Genomic DNA, 22,566 nt, shown 5'->3' with positions numbered 1-22,566 from the left:
TTTTACCTCTCTATTGGACACTTCAGCTTGACCATTTGATTGGGGATGATAGGCTAACACTATTCTATACCTTTCTCCATACCGAGCAAGCAAAGCATCAAAATTTTTATTATAGAAATGACTCCCTTCATTACTTAGAATAACTTTAGGAGTTCCAAACCGAGTGAAGATATGTTTTTCATCATTAGTAGGAGTTGTTGCTGCTTCCACCAATTTAGACACATAGTCCACAACAAGCAAGATATACTTATTATTGTATAAAGACAGGAAAGGTCCCATAAATTCTATCCCCTAAACATCAAATATTTCTCCCTCTAATACAGGATGTAGAGGTATCACACTCCTCCTTGATATATTTCTAATGCATTGACAGTGGTTAAAAGCTTTGACGAAGATATTAGAATCTTTAAATAACGCTGGCCAATAAAAACCACATTGTAAAACCTTGGCTGTTGTCCTTGTAGCTTCAAAATGGCCACCAAAATGAAGAGTATGGCAATGAGTTATAATGGACAACATATCATCCTTTGGTACACAACGACGAATTACTTGATCCACATAATGTTTGTATAAAATAGGCTCTTCCCAATAGTAATGCTTCACCTCATAATAATTTTTTTTAAGTTTTTGCCTAGACATCTCCAGAGGCACAATATTGACAGCCAAAAAGTTAACATAATCATCGAACCATGGCACCTCATTATTCTCCTTTACTTCAAATAACTGTTCATTTGAGAAAGCATCATTAATCTACACTTCTTTCATGCTTGGGTTCTCTTCCACTTCTAATCTAGACAAATGGTCAACCACCAAATTTTCTGTACCTTTCTTATCCTGAATCTCCATGTCAAACTCTTGTAGTAGTAGAACCCAACAAATGAGGCGAGGCTTAGCATCTTTCTTGGTCATACGGTATTTAATGGACGAATGATCAATGTATACAATTACCTTATTCCCAATGAGATATGGCATGAACTTAACAAAAGCTACTACAATGGCCAAGAGCTCATTCTCAGTAGTAGCATAATTGATTTGAGCATCATTCAAGGTTAGAATTGCATAGTAAATAGTTCTAAACAACTTGTCAAATCGTTATCCCAACAATAATCTTATCGCATAGTCACTTGCATCACACATGAGCTCAAATGGTAGATCCCAATTAGGTGCTAATGTCAATTTCTCCTTAAGTACCTTGAAAGCATGGCGACATTCTTCATTAAACTAAAAGGTACTCCATTCTTCAACAACATAGATAGATGTTTTGAAATCTTGGAAAAATCCTTAATGAATCTTCTGTAAAACCCTACATGGCCAAGAAAGCTTCGAACCCATTTTACGGAGATAGGAGGTGACAAATTCTTAATGGTGGAAATCTTAGCCCAATCCAGCTCAATACCTTTGCCTCAAATCTCGCGCCCTAGAAAAATCCCCTCATTCAGCATAAAGTGGCACTTTTCCCAGTTCAATACTATGTTAGATTCCTCACAGGTCTTAAGAACCAACTCCAAGTTCGCCAAACAATTATCAAATGAAGAGTCATAGACCGAAAAGTCATCCATAAAAATTTCTATGTCCTTCTTTACCATATCAGAAAATATTTCCATCATACACCTTTGGAATGTTGCAGGTGCATTACAAAGTCCAAGCGCCATTCTAAAGGCGAAAGTGCCATAAGGACACGTGAACGTTTTCTTCTCTTGATCCTCAGGTTCGATAGCTATCTGATGAACCTAGAATAACCATCAAGGAAGAAATAGTAGTTATGGCCTGCCAACCTATCCAACATTTGATCAACAAGTGGCAAGGGAAATGGTATTTCCTAGTGGCTTTATTTAACTTCTGGTAGTCAATACAAATTCTCCAATCAGTCATAGTATGAGTGGGAATAAGTTCACTGTTATCATTCTTGACCACCGTCATACCATCTTTCTTTGGAACCACTTGCACTGGATTCATCCATGCACTATCTGATACTGGGTAAATCACTCCCGCATCTAACCACCTCAAAACATCTTTCCTCACCACTTCCTTCATTGTCTGATTTAACCTTCTTTGAGCATCAATTGTTGTCTTGGTGTCATCTTCCATCAAAATATGATGCATTACAGTTGAAGGGATAATTCCCCTAATATTAGCTAGAGTCCATCCAATAACCATCTTATGAGCCCAAAGTACCCTTAGCAATTTTTCCACCTCTACCTCAAAAAAAGACGAAGACATAATAACAAGAAGAGTCTCATTCTCTCCAAGATTAGCATAGTGTAGATGATCTGGTAACACCTTTAGTTCTAGAACAGGAGATTTCTTAATGGAAGGTAGTGGTCTCTCCGTCCCTTGACCAAATTCTTCAAACCTTTTTCTACTCAATGACCCATAAGAACTAATCCAATGCAAATAACCCATGGCCTCCTCACCATCTTCTTCATCTAAATCAACAGTTGTAAGGCTCAACTCAAGAGGATCTTCATCCACCTTTTGCCCCGCTACAACTTTATCTAGCACATCAATTGAAAAACAACTATCACTGGCTCCTGGATAAATCATGGCCTTAAATACATTGAACACTACCTCGTCACCTTTTACTCTTAACTATAACTTTCCCTTTTTAATCTATATTAAAGCTTGCCCTGTGGCTAAGAACGGTCTCCCAAGATTAAGGGGACATTTGCATCCTCCTCCATGTCAAGAACAATAAAATCTGCTGGAAAGATAAACTTGTCAACTTTTACCAACACATTTTCAATAATCCTCCTAAGATGCTTAACTGAACAATCTGCCAACTGTAATGTCACGGTTGTGGGGCTTGCTTCACTTGCCCCGAGTCTACGGAATACAGACAGTGGCATCAAATTTATACTTGCACCCAAATCACACAAAGCATGCTTGCATTTAAAGTCCCAAATGGTGCAAGGTATGGTAAAACTCCCTAGATCTCTCAACTTTTGTGGAAGCTTCCTTTGCAAAATGGCACTGCACTCTTCTGTCAATGCTACTATTTCATAGTCTCCCATCTCCCTTTTATTAGACAGGATCTCTTTCATAAATTTGACATAACTAGGCGTTTGCTTCAGAGCTTCAACGAAGAGGATATTAATGTGCAGCTTCTTGAACACCTCTAAAAACTTTGCAAATTGTTTATCCAGGTTGTTCTTACGGAGCCTCCTTTGCTCCAATCCACTTTTCTGATCTCCAAAACACTATTAAATACTAAACCCTAATTAATTTCCTATCGAAAAGACAAAAATACCCTTTTCCCTCACTAGCGTACAGATTTACGCACCGCGGCTCAACAATCAAGCACTATGGCACCCCTGCGATATTCCCAAAACTCTTCACCTCTGACTTCTACAGTGTCGCGACTCATAATTCAAGTGTGGCAACTATAAATGCTAGCATAGCAGCGCTCCTTTAAGGGGCCGCGACTCCACTGTCCCCAAAAAATGCACATCTCTATTTGTCCTTGCGCCACAACTCCACTTCTTGCGTCGCGACTCAAAGTGTTTTTTTTTCACAGAATTCAACATTTTTCAATGTCAAATTGCATTTCATCATCTCATGAAGTTCTTGAAGTTTCTTGACACAATATCTTTTACAAAACATACATATTTATCATCATTTTAACTCGCTTTTCACCAATTCCATATCAAACCATATATTTGTTGCTTAAGTCTGAAAACATAAACAAAACAAGCATAACACTGCACAATACAACATAAAAGGCTAAAAACATGCCTTGAAACACAATCTAATACAATACAAAAATAAACCTAACACAAACACCCATTAAGGGAGGAAAATGGTAATCAACTCCACTTATTGAGCTTAATTTCCCCAACAAACTATAAATAGGGCTAGGACACACATTGTACAGGATCCAAATTCCTACTTTAGAGTGACCTTATACACTTCCTGAAAACTAAGAGAACTTGAGTTGTGAAAGTTCTTATTCGTACTAATACAAGTGACTCGTGGACTAGGGTTAATTAATAACCTGAACCACGTAAAACTCTGTGTTCCAATCTCATTTTCTTTAAGCTTTAATTTATTTAGTTGTTAGCAAAAATGCTAGTCAACAATAATTTTTACAAATATAAATATTTAATAGTGTAATTTTGCAAATGATTTTGACTAATAGTTTTGATTTTATTAAGATAAATTTTTATTTTAAATTAAAATTTGCAACTAACCTTTTTATTCTTAAAAAATATAATTTTTTAATTGACAATGTCAAAAATGCTAAATTCTTTTTAAAAGAACAAATACTTAGAGAGGTGGATTTTAAAAAAAAAATCCTAATAGGGGAAATTTTGTACTAAATTATTTTAGAAAGTGTGTGAAAACAATCTTAAAAAATTATGAGAGAATAATTTAGAAAAGGGTGGGGAGAGAAAAAAGAAGAATGTATATATAGAAGTGTTACACCCAAATTTTGAGAATATATAAGTAGCCTCAAAATATAGGCTTGTAAAGTGTTAGCTTGGGATTAACAAGTGTTAGCATTATACTTGTATGAATTGTCACAGAGTTCCGGAGTTGTCATCAGTGTTCGAGCATAAGTTGTACGCTCGAAGGCATTAACCTTCTCTAGGAATGAGCTCGACAGACTAATCAAGAGAGGAGGTGGCGACAACTGGAATGGTGAGCACGAAGGTTTGGGTGTAAAGGGCCCTAATCTATTACTTTGTAAAATGCCTCAATACTCATAAATAATAGAGGAATACCACTTAACATATGAAATCTAGTGGGGCCTTGATAAAACATGCAAGTTGGACCCGATAGTTTAAAATAAAAATAAGTGAACTTATGCAACATTTAAAAGACAAATAAAGTTTAAGTCCCATTGATAGGTTTAAAAATTAAAGTCCATAACATCGTTCTTTAAAGTTCGGCGCTTAAGTCGATCGTTTATTCGTACATAGGTGTAACGCCCTGGTTACCCCAGAACAGTTACGGTGAACAGTGAATCGGAAATTTGACCCGCTACCCGAGTCCTTTGGTTAAAAACGTGATCTAAGTGCTATTATTAGGTTAAGGTGAAAAACTAGTAAAAAGGATAGGATACATTTCATTAAGTAAATAAACTGCTCATGAGCCTTTCAAAATATTTACAAGTAGTTCGTAATACGAAAGGGTCGCTACAACTTTAAATTTACAATCCCCCCCGGCCTAAGCGGCAAAAATAGGGTAAACCCCTAGTCCCTCTGAGAACTCCTTGACCGTGGTGGTCAAGCGGCCTTGTATGTACACAACAACGCCCAAGCTCTCCACTCAGGGTTGGGTGAGCTTCTCTTTCCCTTTACCTGCACCACAAAGCACCCATGAGCCAAGGCCCAGCAAGAAAACACAATAAAGCACGATATAATATCAACAACGATCATAATAACCATTCAGGACTATCAGTCCAACAAATAGGTGACAATAGCTAAAAGTCACAGTAATGAGCATCGCTCCCTCTAGCCGTGTGACGATAGGGTCACCAGGGCTTAACTGATAGGTGATTCTTCCATAAGTTTGTTCAGGATAGGTGCATGGTGATTGGTCACCAACATAACCTTCCTCACGACTCTAGAGTCGAAACTATGGACAACGTCCCATAGCCATGTGACAAACGGTCACCGGGGTCATATACCTTGGCTATAGTCATCTGGTCGTAGACCAGGCAAGCGCTTATAAGTTCTTCGACCTTAGGGTCGGTCCCGCATTAATGCCATGGAGCTATTCAATGCGTGATCATCGACTTTAGAGTCGGTCCCTGACTAGTCAGTGCCATAAACAGGTAATCAGCGTTCACTAGCATTTAATATGCAATCCATGACCACATACGTCAACCAACATGCTTCAATAACAAACCATGCATGTCATATACATATACAGGGTGCGATTGTATCCATACACTGTTTTCTTACCTCAAGTTCGAGCGAGAAGTACGATAAAGACGACCCGTGAGAACGATCGATCTTTTAGTTCCTTAGCGGTTACCTAGTCACAACCAATTATAACCTCCATTAATGGGAATCCATAATAATAGGGTCTTAACCTAAGCACCACCCTCGGGACCCCGAAACATGCCCACATGGTGAGTAGATTCGATCCCGGGCTTTAATGATTGAAACCCCAAGTTAAAAACCCTTAAAAACACTCAAAACGGGACTTAGAAGGAACAGGGTAGCGCTACAGCGCTCAACCCCTAGCGCCCCAGAGCTATACTCAGAACCACCCAAGTGCCAGAAAGCCTCCTGAGGAGCGCTGTAGCGCCCTAAGGTGGGCGCTATAGCGCTACCTCCAGACCCAAACTCCCCTGAATCGACCTTCTTCAACTCCTTCGATTCTAACTCGGTCTCCAAGCTTCCAAATCCTATTCTTGATGCCAAATGAACCCAAAAACCATTCCAACACAACCCAAACATCACAAGCATGGGAACCCTAGCCAAAACTCCCAACAAAAACATGAATTTACCCTAGAAGTCTCAGCTGCAAAACAGAACTAGAACAGGGCAAACCAGAGAAAACCATGGTAAAAAACTTACCCAAAGCTTGGCTTATGATGCTCTTCAATGGTGGAACATACTTCCAAACTCCCAAGGCTTGCTTCCCAAGCTTGAATCCTCAAAATTGGTTCAAAAACTACAAAGAAAAGTGAAGAGAAGAAGGTACGGGAGAACTCTTTTGCATACTCTGTTTTTTTTTCCACTTTCTTCTCAGCTGTCAAAGAGTATATCTATCCTAGTGGTGAAATGTCCATTTTACCCCTAGGTCATTTAATACTTCCTAAAGGCTCCCAAGGGCATATTTGGTACTTCCCTCCTATCTCGTTAATCATAATTAACGCTCTCTAATTCCCGCTATTCTCAATGTTCTCAAATACCAAAAATTCACATCCCGTTACCCTATATCTCCCGGTAACGCTCTAATCATCAAAATCACCCCGAGACTCAACCCAAGTCCCGACACTTAAACCTATTGTGACTAAACCACTAATCAATATTCTACGATCGTCTCACGCCGAATAGCTCGAACAAACCCACATCATAATGTGGTCTCAACACATACCATCGACATGCATACAATTAACATTATATTATAATATAATTCTCATAAACATGCATAAACACATTTAATGGCATAATTAAACAATTATGGCCCTCCCGACCCACTAATCCAGCCATTAAACCACATTAGGGAATCCGGGGCATTACAATAGGATACCCCCACGCCATACTGTAATGACCCAACTACTCTAGACTTTGGACCATTAATGACTACTATACATAGACACTAATTTTTAATAAAACTTACAAGTGAAATAATCATAACTTCATTAAAACTTGTAAAAAAAAAAGTGTTAAACTACATAAAATTTAAAGTAGGATATGGGATCCCATTGTTTTTAAAATGAAAACATAACATAACTTTAAATGAATGGATTACAAAATAAAGTGCGGAAAATATATATAAAGCATAATTTTTAAAAGACTAAGAAGCAACTTCATCCTCGAACCGATCGCTCAATCCATCCATTTCCATTCTGCCTCAATACACAACCCCCAAGCTGCCAAGAACCTTTCCGCCACCATAGCTATTTTCCTGCACATATAAACATAAAGGAATGAGCCTAATGCCTAGCAAGGAAAATCTAACACATAAATCATATACATAAAATTCATATCGCAACACATACTAAAACATATCATAAACATATGTCACATATACTATAATGGCCATTATTACTTGGGGCTCATAAACTAAACAAGTCACATGCCCATTAGATTTGTGGGGCTTGCTAGCTAAGCAAGTCATATGCCCATAAATTTATTGGGGCTTGTTAGTTATACAAGTCATATGCCCAAGTCTACAACATACATAACATAACACATAAATCATAAGATAACATATAACATAACACATAAATCATAAGATAACATATAGCATAACATATAATATCCTATCCTATTTTCCTTACCAAATATACCGGGATATGAGAACAGGATTGGGACTTTGGAACACTCCTAAAAACCATCAAAGATAGGTGAGTATACTAAAGAAAAAGGGATGAAAAGAATGGATGAACTATACCATCGAGAATATACTTACCAAAAATATTACGTTCAAGATCTTAGATTTCCTAACCAAGAATAAAGAATAGAGTTAGGATTTTGAGTGGAAAACTATAAGAATAACACATAAATAAACTAGAATAATGAATACCTCGAATGCTTCTATAACCGAACTGCACCTCTAACTGAAAAATGCTATGAACCTTACTTCCCAAGTGTTTATTAAGCTTATAAAGTTAAAGCTTATATTCCCAACCCAAGTGTTTAAGCACTCAAAAATAACCTAGCAGCTTGCAGCCTCTGAACTTAGCTTGATGAATGAATAAATGGCTGGGTACTAGGTCCTATTTATAGAGTTCAAGAATGAAAAGATCTTCATTTAACTTGAATAAAATAATGGCTTTTTAATTGAAAAATATTTGAATTATCGTTCAGCAGAGGCTGAAGACTCGGTCCGAAAGATGCTGGACTTATCAAGAGGTTAAAGATTAAAATGAGCTCAGTTTCAAAAACATTCAAAAATCATTCAAAGGAGCCGATATATCGCCCCTAGTAGGCGATATATCGCCTGGGCTAATATGCCCGAGGCTCATCGAGTTGGTCGTGCGAAGTTACGTGTTTTTCGTATCCCCGTATGGCGATATATTGTCCCCTATAGCTGCAATATATCGGCATACGCTGAAATATTAAACACAAAATTGCACATTTTCAGCCTAATTTGAATTGAGTAGACAGCCTTGACTAAACATACACAAGACAAGTGTTACTATCTTATTGGTTCTACCTAAACCTTATAATATAATAAATATCACCATCAATATCAGTCATATTAATCAAAGCTTAGGTTAAAATTAATATTCTTAAACTATAGGTTAAACTTAGAAAATCTACAAGTGTTACTACGAGTGTCCAACTAAATCCCGGTCTGAACCAAAATCCACAGTCATTAAAATACTACAACTATTACTATTGCTACTACTATCTAACTAGCTAAGTAAAGTTATTGGACTCTACAATTCTCCCCTACTAAAAAGAATTTCATCCTCAAAATTTACTTACCAAATAACTCCGGATATCGGCCTTGCATGTCCTCCTCCGACTTCCACGTTGCCTCTCATTCAGAACTATTAATCCATAAGACTTTGACTATTAGAATGCTCTTGGACCGTAACTGCTTCACCCCCTATCCGGGATGCTAACTGGTCGTTCCTCGTAACTCAAGTCTTTCTGGAGTGCTATCGTATCGTACTTAAGGACGTGAGATGGGTCTGACACATACTTACGTAGCATCGAGATGTGGAACACGTTGTGACTATCTGCAAGTGCTGGCGGTAGGGCTAGTCTATACGCAATTGCTCCCACTTTGTCCAATATCTCAAAAGGACCTATAAATCGAGGACTAAGCTTGCCTTTCTTCCCAAACTACACCTTTCATAGGAGATATCTTCAAGAAGACTTGATCTCCGACTTTGAATTCCACATCGCGTCGCTTGGCATCCGCATAGCTTTTCTGACGGCTTTGAGCAGCAAGCATATGCTGTCTAATAAGCGTTACTGCTTCCTGAGCTTGTCTAATAACTTCGGGACCTAGAAGCTGCCTTTCTCCTACCTCATCCCAGTGCAACGGTGATCGACACCTCCTTCCATATAGCAATTCATAAGGTACCATCCCAATCATTGACTGGTAGCTATTTTTGTAGGAAAACTCTATCAGCGGCAAGTACTTATTCCATGATCCTCCGAAATCAAGTACACATGCGCGTAACATATCTTCTAAAATCTAAATCGTACGCTCGGACTGCCCGTCTGTCTGAGGATGAAAAAATGTACTAAGTCTTAACTTAGTACCCATAGCTTGATGTAAACTTCCCCAAAATCTCGATGTAAACACCGATCCTCTATCCGACACTATTGTTTTGGGGATTCCATGCAACCATACTATCTCTTGGACGTAGATGTCTGCATATTGGTCTGCCGTGTATGAAGTCTTAACAGGCAGGAAATGAGCCGACTTGGTTAGTCTATCTATTACTATCCAAGCGGAATCATGCTGCTTATTCATTAATGGAAAACCTGTCACGAAGTCCATAGCTATATCGTCCCACTTCCATTCTGGCACGCTAAGCGGTTGCAATAAGCCTGCAGGCCGCTGATGTTCTGCTTTCACTTGCTGGCATACTAGACACTTGGAAACAAACTCTGCTATGTCCTTCTTCATCCCTGGCCACCAATACATTGCCTTAACGTCATGAGTCTTCTTGGTCGACCCTGGGTGAATTGAGTACGAGGTACTGTGCGCTTCTTCTAGAATCGTCTTCTTAATCCTTTGATCATTTGGCATGCATACCCGATCCTTATATCTCAATAAACCTTGACTAGATATTGAGAAATCTGTGGTCTTGCCTTCTCAGACTGCATCCAAATGTGCTGCTAGTGTGTCGTCTTGTCCCTGATCGACCCGTATATCTTCTAGCAGATTCGACTGGATAGGCAAGTTAGCCAGTTTGCCGACAACTACTTCTATTCCGACACTGATCAGCTCCTGCTGTAGCGACTTTTCTATTCCGGCTAAAGTTGCTAAACTTCCATAACTTTTCCTACTAAGCGCATCGGCAACTACGTTTGCTTTTCCCGGGTGGTATAGGATTTCGCAGTCGTAATCCTTCACTAATTCTAACCACCTGCACTGCCTCATGTTGAGCTCCTTCTATGTAAAGAAGTACTTTAAACTTTTGTGGTCCGTATAAATCTCGCACCGTTCTCCCTAAAGATAATGGCGCCAGATTTTCAACGCAAAGACCACCGCTGCCAACTCCATATCGTGAGTTGGATAGCGCTGCTCGTACTCCTTCAACTGTCGCGAGGCGTAGGCTATTACCTTATCATTCTGCATCAGCACGCAACCCAACCCTTGCTTTGATGCATCGCAGTAGACTACGAACTTATCATTGGGTGTTGGTACACAGAGTACTGGTGCTGAGCAAAGCTTATCCTTAAGCAACTGCAAGCTTTCTTCACATTTATCATTCCAGTTGAATCTTTGTTGTTTCCGGGTTAGGTTGGTGAGCGGAGTGGCTATCTTAGAAAAGCCCTCTATGAACCTCCTATAATAACCTGCTAACCCTAGAAAGCTTCTTACTTCAGATGAGTTCTTTGGTCTTGGCCAATCCTTCACGGCCTATACCTTTGATGGGTCTACTGCAACTCTGTCTTTTGATATAATGTGCCCGAGGAACGCCACTTGCGAAAGCCAAAACTCGCATTTTTTGAACTTGGCATAGAGTTGATGCTCCTTCAGTCGTGACAAAATCAACCTCAAATGTTCCTCGTGTTCTACTTCATCCTTAGAGTATACTAAGATGTTGTCGATGAATACTTCGACGAATTTATCTAAGTAGTCCTTGAAGACCCTATTCATCAAGTCCATAAACGCGGCTGGTGCATTAGTAAGACCAAAGGACATAACCAAGAACTCGTAATGTCCATAACGAGTTCTAAAGGCTGTTTTAGGAATATCTTCTCCCTTTACCTTGAGCTGATGATACTCGGACCGTAAATCAATCTTTGAGAATACAGTCGCGCCTCGGAGTTGATCAAACAAGTCATCGATCCAGGGTAGCGGGTACTTGTTCTTAATCATTACCTTGTTCAGCTCGCGATAGTCTATACACATCTGCATGCTTCCGTCCTTTTTCTTCACGAATAACATTGGGGCTCCCCATGGTGAATGGCTTGGCCTAAAATTGCTGAAGGAAAATATTTTAAAAGCCTAATTACTAGGACATATTGTTCTGCAGCTCTCATCATGATTTTCTTAGACTCTTAAAGGTGACCTATCTCTTTGTGGAACAAGATCAATCTTCGAGTGATCTTTTCTAGTGCTCCTACGGTGTTTCTTGGCTCCCTTATTCTTTTTAAAGCCTTAATGGCTCGGATATCCTCATTGCTTAAAGCTCCGTTCATTCTTAACTGAAAACATAAACACTAAAGGTGTTAGCTATACACATAAGTAACATAATTAGTAACTTAAATACTTACTTGGTGGTCCGATTCGGAGCTTTGAGCGTGTGTATCGAGGAGAACTTCATGCAAAGGAACCGTCTCTCTGATACCAACTGTAATGACCCACTAATCTAGACTCTTGGACCATTATCGAACTATACATACAAATTCTTACTAAAACATACATTTGCGAAAATACCATAATTTATTATAAACTTGTAGAAACAAAGGTTACTTTCATAAAAATAAGTAGGATATGGGTACCCATTGTCTTTAAAACAAAAAAATAACTTAAAGTAAAAAGAGTTACATAGAAAATGCGGAAAATACATTTAAAACCATAAAAACATAAACAAGACTACATCCTTGAATCAAATAACGCTCGGCCCCTTGACTCCATTCACCATCGATACACATCCTCTAAGCGTCACGAATCTTTCCACCTCTAAAGCTTATTTCCTGCACATAAACAGAAAGGAATGAGCCTAATGCCCAGCAAGGAAAAATCTAACACTTAATCATATACATAATTTCATAAGAAACATAATGACTTAACATAATACATATAACATACACTTATTATAATGGCCATTATTACTTGGGGTCCCATAGACTAAACAAGCATATGCCCATGGAATTAGTGGGGTCCTACTAGCTAAGTAGGTCATATGCCCATAATCCATTTGGGGTCTTGTTAGTCATATGGGTCATATGCCCAAGCCTACAAACATACATACATATCATAACACATTAATAACATAAAACATATAGATAACATAAGCACATAACATATTGATTCTAGCCTATTTTCCTTACCAAAGTTACCGGGATATAATGGACTGATTTGGGACTTTTTGGAACACTCCTAAAACCATAAGAAAGAGTGAGTCTAAAGAAAGGAGATGAAATGAAAGAGATGGAAAGACTAAACCATTTGAGAAACATGCTTACCGAACTTATGTGCTCAAGAACTTAGATTCCCTAACCAAAATGAAGATTAAGGTTAGAGATTGAGTAGAAGACTATGAGAAAGAAAATAACATAATACAGAAAGGAACTAGAGTTTTGGGTTTACCTCAAAGACTTGAAAGACCAATCTACACCTCAACCGAAATACTATAGATCCTCACTTCCCAAAGTGTTTGATAAGCTTATGATGTTTAAGCTTATGATTTTCCCAAACCAGGTGTTTACACTCTCACACTCACTTAACACTAGCAGCCTCTGAACTTAGAGCAAAAGGTGAATAATGGCTGGGTACTAGGTCCTATTTATAGAGTTTGGAGATGAAAAGATCTTGATTTTACTTGAATAAAAATAATGGCTTTTTAGGTGAAAATCATTTGAATAATCGTTCAGCAGAGGCTGAAGACTCGTTCAAAAGATGCTGGACTTATGGAGGAGTTTGAATGGCTGAAAGGAAAAGAATTCAAAAACAATTGAACATATGCTGAAGGAGGCGATATATCGCCTGGGCCAGTATGCCCGAGGCGACCGTGCATCGTTTCGTGTTTTCCGTATCTACGTGCTGCGACATATCGCCCCCTATAGCTGCGATATATCGGCACTCGCTGAATATTTAAACACGAAATTACACATTTTTAGCTAAGTTTGAATGGAGTAAACAGCCTTGACTAAGCCCTCAACGTATTCAAAGCTGCTGACTGACCCTATAACATTCAAACTTTACTCCTTATTATATTAAATCCTCAAAAATCTTTAATCCTTAATCACCATTCATAACATGTGCTTAAAATCCTATTGGTTGATATCTAAACCTTATAGTATAATAAATATAATCCTTAATATCAGTCACATTAATCAAACCTTAGGTTAACTTAATATTCTTAAACTATAGATTAAACTTAGAAAATCTATAAGTACTACTATGAGTGTCCAAATAATTCCCGGTCTGAACCAAAAATCCACAGTAACAAAGATAATGCTATAAATACTATCATACTACTATCTATCTTAGCTAAGTAAAGTTCTTGGACTCTACAATTCTCCCCTACTAAAAAGAATTTCGTCCTCGAAATTTACTTATCAAATTACTCCGGATACCGGCCTTGCATGTCCTCCTCGAACTCCCACGTTGCCTCGCATTTAGAACTATTGCTCCATAGGACTTTGACTATAGGAAAGCTCTTGGACCGTAACTGCTTCACCCCTCTATCTAGGATGCTAACCGGTCGTTCCTCGTAACTTAAGTCTTTCTGGAGCGCTATGGTATCGTACTTGAGGACGTGAGATGGGTCTGACACATACTTGCGTAACATCGAGATGTGGAAGACGTTGTGACTATCAGCTAGTGCTGGCAGTAGGGCTAGTCTATACGCAACTGTTCCCACTTTGTCCAATATCAAAAAGGACCTATGAATCGGGGACTAAGCTTGCCTTTCTTCCCAAACCGCTTGACACCTTTCATAGGAGATATCTTCAAGAAGACTTGATCTCCTACTTGGAATTCCACATCGCGTCGCTTGGTATCCGCATAGCTTTTCTGACGGCTTTGAGCAGCCAGCATACGTTGTCTAATAAGCGTTACTGCTTCTTAAGCTTGTCTAAGAACTTCGAGCCTTAGAAGCTGCCTTTCTCCTACCTCGTCCCAGTGCAACGGTGATCGGTACCTTCTTTCATATAGAAACTCATAAGGTGCCATTCCGATCGTTGACTGGTAGCTGTTGTTGTACGAGAACTCGATCAGTGGTAAGTACTTGTTCCACGATCCTCCAAAATCAAGTATACACGCGCGTAGCATATCCTCTAAGATCTGAATCGTACGCTCAGACTGCCCATCTGTCTGAGGATGGAAAGCTGTACTAAGGCTTAACTTAGTACCCATAGCTTGCTGTAAGCTTCTCCAAAATCTTGACGTAAATACTGATCCTCTATCTGACACTATTGTCTTGGGGATTCCATGCAATCGTACAATCTCTTGGATGTAGATGTCTGCATATTGGTCTGCCGTGCATGAAGTTCTAACAGGCAGAAATGAGCCGACTTGGTTAGTCTATCTATTACTATCCAAGCGGAATCATGCTGCTTGTTCGTCTTTGGTAGCCCCGTCACAAAATCCATGGCTATATCATCCCACTTCCATTCTGGTATGCTAAGCGGTTGCAATAAACCTGCAGGCCGCTGATGCTCTGCTTTCACTTGCTGGCATACCAGACACTTAGATACATACTCCGCTATGTCCTTCTTCATCCCTAGCCACCAATAGACTGCCTTGATGTCATGAGTCATCTTGGTAGACCCTGGATGAACTGAGTACGGGGTGCTGTGCGCTTCTTCTAGGATCCTCTTCTTAATACTCTGATCGTCTGGTACGCATACCCGATCCTTATATCTCAATAAGCCTTGGCTAGATATTGAGAAATCTGTATTCTTGCCTTCTCTGACTGCTTCCATATGTGCTGCTAGCGATTCATCACGTCTCTGACCATTCCGTATGTCTTCTAGCAGATTCGATTGGATAGACAAGTTAGCCAGCTTGCCTATAACTACTTCTATTCCGGCACTGATCAGCTCCTGCTGTAGCGGCTTTTCTATTCCAGATAACGTTGCTAAATTTCCATAGCTTTTCCTACTAAGCGCATCGGCAACTACGTTTGCCTTTCCTGGGTGGTCTAGGATTTCGCAGTCGTAATCCTTTACTAACTCCAACCACCGGCGCTGCCTCATGTTAAGCTCCTTCTGTGTAAAGAAGTATTTTAAATTCTTGTGGTCCGTATAAATCTCGCACCGTTCTCCGTAAAGAAAATGGCGCCAGATTTTCAATGCAAAGACCACCGCTGCCAACTCCATATCGTGAGTTGGATAGCGTTGTTCATACTCTTTCAACTGATGTGAGGCGTAGGCTATCACCTTGTCATTTTGCATCAACACGCATCCCAATCCTAGCTTTGATGCATTGCATTAGACAACGAACTTATCGTCGGGTGTCGGTACACTAAGTACTGGTGTTGAGCAAGGATTATCTTTAAGCAACTGGAAGCTTTCTTCACACTTATCATTCCAGTTAAACTTTTGTTGCTTCCGGGTCAGGTTGGTGAGTGGAGTGGATATCTTAGAAAAAGCCCTCTACAACTTCCTATAATAACCTGCTAGCCCTAAGAAGCTTTTTACTTCAGATGCGTTCTTTGGTCTGGGCCAATCCTTCACGGACTCTACCTTTGATGGATTTACTGCAACTCCGTATTTCGATATGATGTGCCCGAGGAACGCCACTTGCGAAAGCTAAAATTCGCATTTCTTGAACTTGGCGTAAAGTTTATGCTCCTTCAATCGCGTCGAATTCATCCTCAAATGTTCCTCGTGCCCTACTTCATCCTTGTAGTATACTAAGATATCATCGATGAATACAACGACGAATTTATCTGAGTAATCCTTGAAGACCCTATTCATTAAGTCCATAAACGCGGCTGGTGCGTTAGTAAGACCAAAAGACATAACCAAGAACTCGTAATGTCCATAACGAGTCCTAAAGGCTGTCTTAGGAATATCTTCTCCCTTTACCTTGAGCTGATGATACCCGGACCGTAAATCAATCTTAGAAAATACAGTCGCGCCTCGGAGTTGATCAAACAAATCATCAATCCGAGGTAGCGGGTACTTGTTCTTAATCGTTATTTTGTTCAGCTCATGATAGTCTATGCACATCCGCATACTTCCGTCCTTCTTCTTCACGAATAGTACCGAAGCTCCCCATGGTGAATGGCTTGGCCTAAGTCTAGGAGTTCTTGTAGCTGCGTCTTTAACTCCTTGAGTTTCGTAGGTGCCATCCGGTATGGTGCCTTAGAGATAGGCTCGGTGCCCGGTACTAATTCTATCGTGAAGTCTATTTCTTGATTTGGCGGCAATCCTGGCAAGTCATCGGGAAAAACTTCTGGAAATTCTTGTCTAACTCGAACATCTCTAACTTTAAGTGACGTCTCCTTCTCCACATTCGTGATGCTGGCTAAGAACGCTTGGCATCCTTTCTCCATCATTCTCTGAGCTTTGAGAGGTGACACTAACGGTGTGCGTAGTCCTGAAGCTTGTCCCATGAAGCACAGTTTCTGGCCGTCAGGAGTCTCGAACATCACCTTCTTGCGTTTGCTGTCGATCGTTGCGCCATGCCGTGCTAGCCGATCCATGCTTAGTATTACGTCGAAGTCCTTGATCACTAGCTTTATCAGGTCTCCTTCTAGTTCTATGTCCTCAATCTTGATCGGTACGCCTCATACTATTCGTGATGATAGAACTACTTTGCCCGAAGGCAACTCAGTTACAAACCTAGTTCTAAATCTTTCACTAGGTTTGTCTAGTTTTTCTATCATTCCTAACGAGATCTACGAGTATACAGCTACCAATCAAGCGATACTAGAACATATACTATCGAGGATAGGATCTGACCTGTAAATCCTTGTTACTAGCATGGGTTCCTCCTTGGGTCAATGCAAAGACTTTGGTCTGGAACCATCGTTTAATCCTTCTTCTCCTCACTAACATTCATCAGAATCCTTTCTACTTCGATTGTCGTTTCTAGAACATTGGCATAGGTAGTGGTTCCCAGGTTTGCTAACTTAACCCCTAATTCCATCTTTGGTCTAAGTCCTCTGACGAACTTGGTCAACCTCGTAAAGTCGGTTGGGACCAACTCTGGTGCAAACTTGACTAATCTGTTGAACTGACGAGAATATTCTTCTATCATTAGCGATGAATGCTGAGGTGTAATACTTCTTGTGGAACAACTCCTTAAATCTTTTCCATATCATGGTGGTGACATCGTTAGTCTGCTGAACTAAGTCCCACCATATTTTGGCATCCTTCTTGAGTAATGACGAGACGCAGGATATGCGGTCTGCATTACTAAGATTCATGTGCGTAAGAATTGGCTTCACATTCCTTAGCCACTCTTCTGCCTCAAAGGGGTCTATAGTCCCTTCGAAGTTTGGAGCGTGCTGTTTACGGAACCTTTCATACACTGACTCCATATTCGGTACTGGATGTGGCGCGTAGTTCGTCACTGGCCATCCCCCATATGGACCAACTTGTTGGGGTGCTAGGGCCATTTGTTGTAGCTGCGGCTGCGGTTGCGGCGGAGGCTGAGGCTGAGTCTGCGCCTGTTGACGTTGTTGCTGCAAGAGTTCCTCGACTTTTTGTCGCCGTCTAGCGATTTCCGCGGTGTTGTCAGCTGACGGTGTCGGCGCGTTGCGGCTAGTAGTAGCACGCACTCCTCTTCTCCGAACTGGAGGGCATCATTGGTCGTTGGAACAACGTTGGAGGCGTTTCCGTTGGTGCGTGCAGATCTTCGGAGCGACATCTTCACCAAAAGTTCTAACAGTCGAGAACTTGTTAGAACTTACCCTAATAGGCTCTAAGGCAAAAACTTATTCTAAAACAAACATATCTCGGACCTATTTATTATGACTTCTTATGAAAAATTATATAGGTCTTTATTCATTATTAGAGTGGGTTTCTATACTTAGAAAAACAAGTCATCTTTATTTTCTAAGTGTGTTTCTAATCATCCTATATGACTTAATTCTCAGGCTCGAAACTTATCTTTGTTCCAAAGTTAACTATATTGAGGGAGGGCTGGGATCAGTAAAATCGTTCCCACTACTAAGGCCCCCTAACTCTCAATAAAGAAACTTGGTTCATTGATTTGTATCCACCCTTACTGAACTTAGTCATTATTTATTTTATTTATTACTTATTATGATTGCGAAAATAGAATCAAACTCATACATGATGATAAAATAACATGAAATTAATTTGGAAAAATAATTTTCACTTATTACAATCATAAATAAAGAAAGAAATAAAACAAATAATGAAAACTATTATTCTAAAAATCCGGATCTTCTACATCCGATCCTTCATCTAGCATATCATCATCTATCTCCTTATAATCATCATTGTCTTGAGCCTCAAAATTTCCTCGGGGAAGATTAAAGAAGATTCTATGTTGTTGCTCATTAGTGAATTGAAACTCTAAATCATAGGTGAACTTAAGTATGAGAGAATAATATCTTAGGGCTGCTTGTAAGTCATCATCATTATTTATATTCTCCCATATTTCTTCTAAAGTTAAAATTGCTGAAGGAAAATCTTTTAAAAGCCTAATTACTAAGACATATTGTTCTGCAGCTCTCATCATGATTTTCTTAGACTCTTGAAGGTGACCTATCTCTTTGTGGAACAAGATCAATCTTCGAGTGATCTTTTCTAGTGCCCCTACGGTGTTTCTTGGCTCCCTTATTCTTTTTAAAGCCTTAATGGCTCGGATATCCTCATTGCTTAAAGCTCCGTTCATTCTTAACTGAAAACATAAACACTAAAGGTGTTAGCTATACACATAAGTAACATAATTAGTAACTTAAACACTTACTTGGCGGTCCGATTCGGAGCTTTGAGCGTGTGTATCGAGGAGAACTTCATGCAAAGGAACCGTCTCTCTGATACCAACTGTAATGACCCACTAATCTAGACTCTTGGACCATTATCGAACTATACATACAAATTCTTACTAAAACATACATTTGCGAAAATACCATAATTTATTATAAACTTGTAGAAACAAATGTTACTTTCATAAAAATAAGTAGGATATGGGTACCCATTGTCTTTAAAACAAAAAAATAACTTAAAGTAAAAAGAGTTACATAGAAAATGCGGAAAATACATTTAAAACCATAAAAACATAAACAAGACTACATCCTTGAATCAAATAACGCTCGGCCCCTTGACTCCATTCACCATCGATACACATCCTCTAAGCGTCACGAATCTTTCCACCTCTAAAGCTTATTTCCTGCACATAAACAGAAAGGAATGAGCCTAATGCCCAGCAAGGAAAAATCTAACACTTAATCATATACATAATTTCATAAGAAACATAATGACTTAACATAATACATATAACATACACTTATTATAATGGCCATTATTACTTGGGGTCCCATAGACTAAACAAGCATATGCCCATGGAATTAGTGGGGTCCTACTAGCTAAGTAGGTCATATGCCCATAATCCATTTGGGGTCTTGTTAGTCATATGGGTCATATGCCCAAGCCTACAAACATACATACATATCATAACACATTAATAACATAAAACATATAGATAACATAAGCACATAACATATTGATTCTAGCCTATTTTCCTTACCAAAGTTACCGGGATATAATGGACTGATTTGGGACTTTTTGGAACACTCCTAAAACCATAAGAAAGAGTGAGTCTAAAGAAAGGAGATGAAATGAAAGAGATGGAAAGACTAAACCATTTGAGAAACATGCTTACCGAACTTATGTGCTCAAGAACTTAGATTCCCTAACCAAAATGAAGATTAAGGTTAGAGATTGAGTAGAAGACTATGAGAAAGAAAATAACATAATACAGAAAGGAACTAGAGTTTTGGGTTTACCTCAAAGACTTGAAAGACCAATCTACACCTCAACCGAAATACTATAGATCCTCACTTCCCAAAGTGTTTGATAAGCTTATGATGTTTAAGCTTATGATTTTCCCAAACCAGGTGTTTACACTCTCACACTCACTTAACACTAGCAGCCTCTGAACTTAGAGCAAAAGGTGAATAATGGCTGGGTACTAGGTCCTATTTATAGAGTTTGGAGATGAAAAGATCTTGATTTTACTTGAATAAAAATAATGGCTTTTTAGGTGAAAATCATTTGAATAATCGTTCAGCAGAGGCTGAAGACTCGTTCAAAAGATGCTGGACTTATGGAGGAGTTTGAATGGCTGAAAGGAAAAGAATTCAAAAACAATTGAACATATGCTGAAGGAGGCGATATATCGCCTGGGCCAGTATGCCCGAGGCGACCGTGCATCGTTTCGTGTTTTCCGTATCTACGTGCTGCGACATATCGCCCCCTATAGCTGCGATATATCGGCACTCGCTGAATATTTAAACACGAAATTACACATTTTTAGCTAAGTTTGAATGGAGTAAACAGCCTTGACTAAGCCCTCAACGTATTCAAAGCTGCTGACTGACCCTATAACATTCAAACTTTACTCCTTATTATATTAAATCCTCAAAAATCTTTAATCCTTAATCACCATTCATAACATGTGCTTAAAATCCTATTGGTTGATATCTAAACCTTATAGTATAATAAATATAATCCTTAATATCAGTCACATTAATCAAACCTTAGGTTAACTTAATATTCTTAAACTATAGATTAAACTTAGAAAATCTATAAGTACTACTATGAGTGTCCAAATAATTCCCGGTCTGAACCAAAAATCCACAGTAACAAAGATAATGCTATAAATACTGTCATACTACTATCTATCTTAGCTAAGTAAAGTTCTTGGACTCTACATGCTCGTAGGCAACTCGGTTACAAACCTAGTTATAATCTTTCACAAGGTTTGTCTAGTTTTTCTATCATTCCTAACGAGATATACGAATGAGTGGCTCCCAAATCAAATAATACAGAGCATATGTTATTGAGGATAGAAACCTGACCTGTGACCACCTTATTGCTAGCACCAGCCTCTCCTTGGGTTAAGGTCAAAACCCAAGCAGGAACCATTTTGTCGTCTTTCTTCCCTTTTGGCTTGCGCTGAGGAAAATCTCTTTTCCGATGTCCTTCCTGACCACAGTTAAAACATTCCTTGGTGTTTGCGCGGCATTCTCCAGGATGTTTCTTCTGACACTTAGCACATGGCGGGTATTCCACATAACCCGGCCTATTTCCTCCATTATTTGTCTGTGCCCTCTTATCGCTGTCAGATTGCTTGTTATCAGGATGCCTTCTCTTCTGACCCTTACTGTTGTTGCCATACTGATTGTTGCTATTATGGTTGTTGTTCCGACTGATCTGAGGTTGACCTTGCTGTCTAGGCTCAGGCTTACTGGCTTCTTCTTTACTTACATTAGCCTGCAGCCTCTCTACTTCTATTGCCGTCTCTAGAACGTTGACATACATAGTATTCCCCGGGTTTGCTAGCTTAACCCCCATCTTGATCTTTGGTCGAAGTCCCCTAACAAACTTAGACACCCTCAGATAGTCAGTGGGAACCATTTCTGGAGCAAACTTAGCTAGGCAGTCGAACTGTCGAGCATACTCTGCCACTGATAAACTACCTTGCTTTAAGTTGGCTAACTCCTCAACTCTTGAAGCAAGTACAACCGAATTGTAATACTTCTTGTGGAACAGCTCCACAAATCTAGTCCATGTCATGGTGGCAACATCATGCGATTGCTGGACCAAGTCCCACCATATCCTGGCATCCTTCTTGAGCAACGACAAGATGCAGGATATACGGTCCGCATTACTAAGATTCATGTGCATTAGAATTGGCTCCACATTCCTTAGCCACTCTTCTGCCTCAAAGGGGTTTGTAGTCCCTTCGAAGTTTGGGCGTGCTGCTTGCGGAACCTCTCAATAACTAGCTCCATGTGCTGTACTGGATATGGCGCGTAGTTCGCCACTGGCCATCCCCCATTTGGACCAACTTGTTGGGGTGCTAAGGCCATTT

The 22,566-nt window shown here is 39.5% G+C and overlaps 1 protein-coding gene across 1 annotated transcript in view; it reads right to left on the bottom strand.

Moving 5' to 3' along the window:
* Positions 1–2,633: 2,633 nt before the first annotated feature.
* The window catches only part of LOC133814130 (uncharacterized), a 33,667-nt gene continuing 13,734 nt past the window's right edge, over positions 2,634–22,566 (bottom strand). Inside the window, exon 2 of the mRNA XM_062247127.1 lies at positions 2,634–3,182. Coding sequence (XP_062103111.1) covers positions 2,634–3,182 — 549 coding nt within the window. The remainder of the gene's footprint in view (positions 3,183–22,566) is intronic.

The sequence above is a fragment of the Humulus lupulus genome, chromosome 2 (genome assembly GCF_963169125.1).
Source record: "Humulus lupulus chromosome 2, drHumLupu1.1, whole genome shotgun sequence".
Taxonomy (NCBI): domain Eukaryota; kingdom Viridiplantae; phylum Streptophyta; class Magnoliopsida; order Rosales; family Cannabaceae; genus Humulus; species Humulus lupulus.
This window is presented reverse-complemented; position numbering and strand designations above follow the sequence as displayed.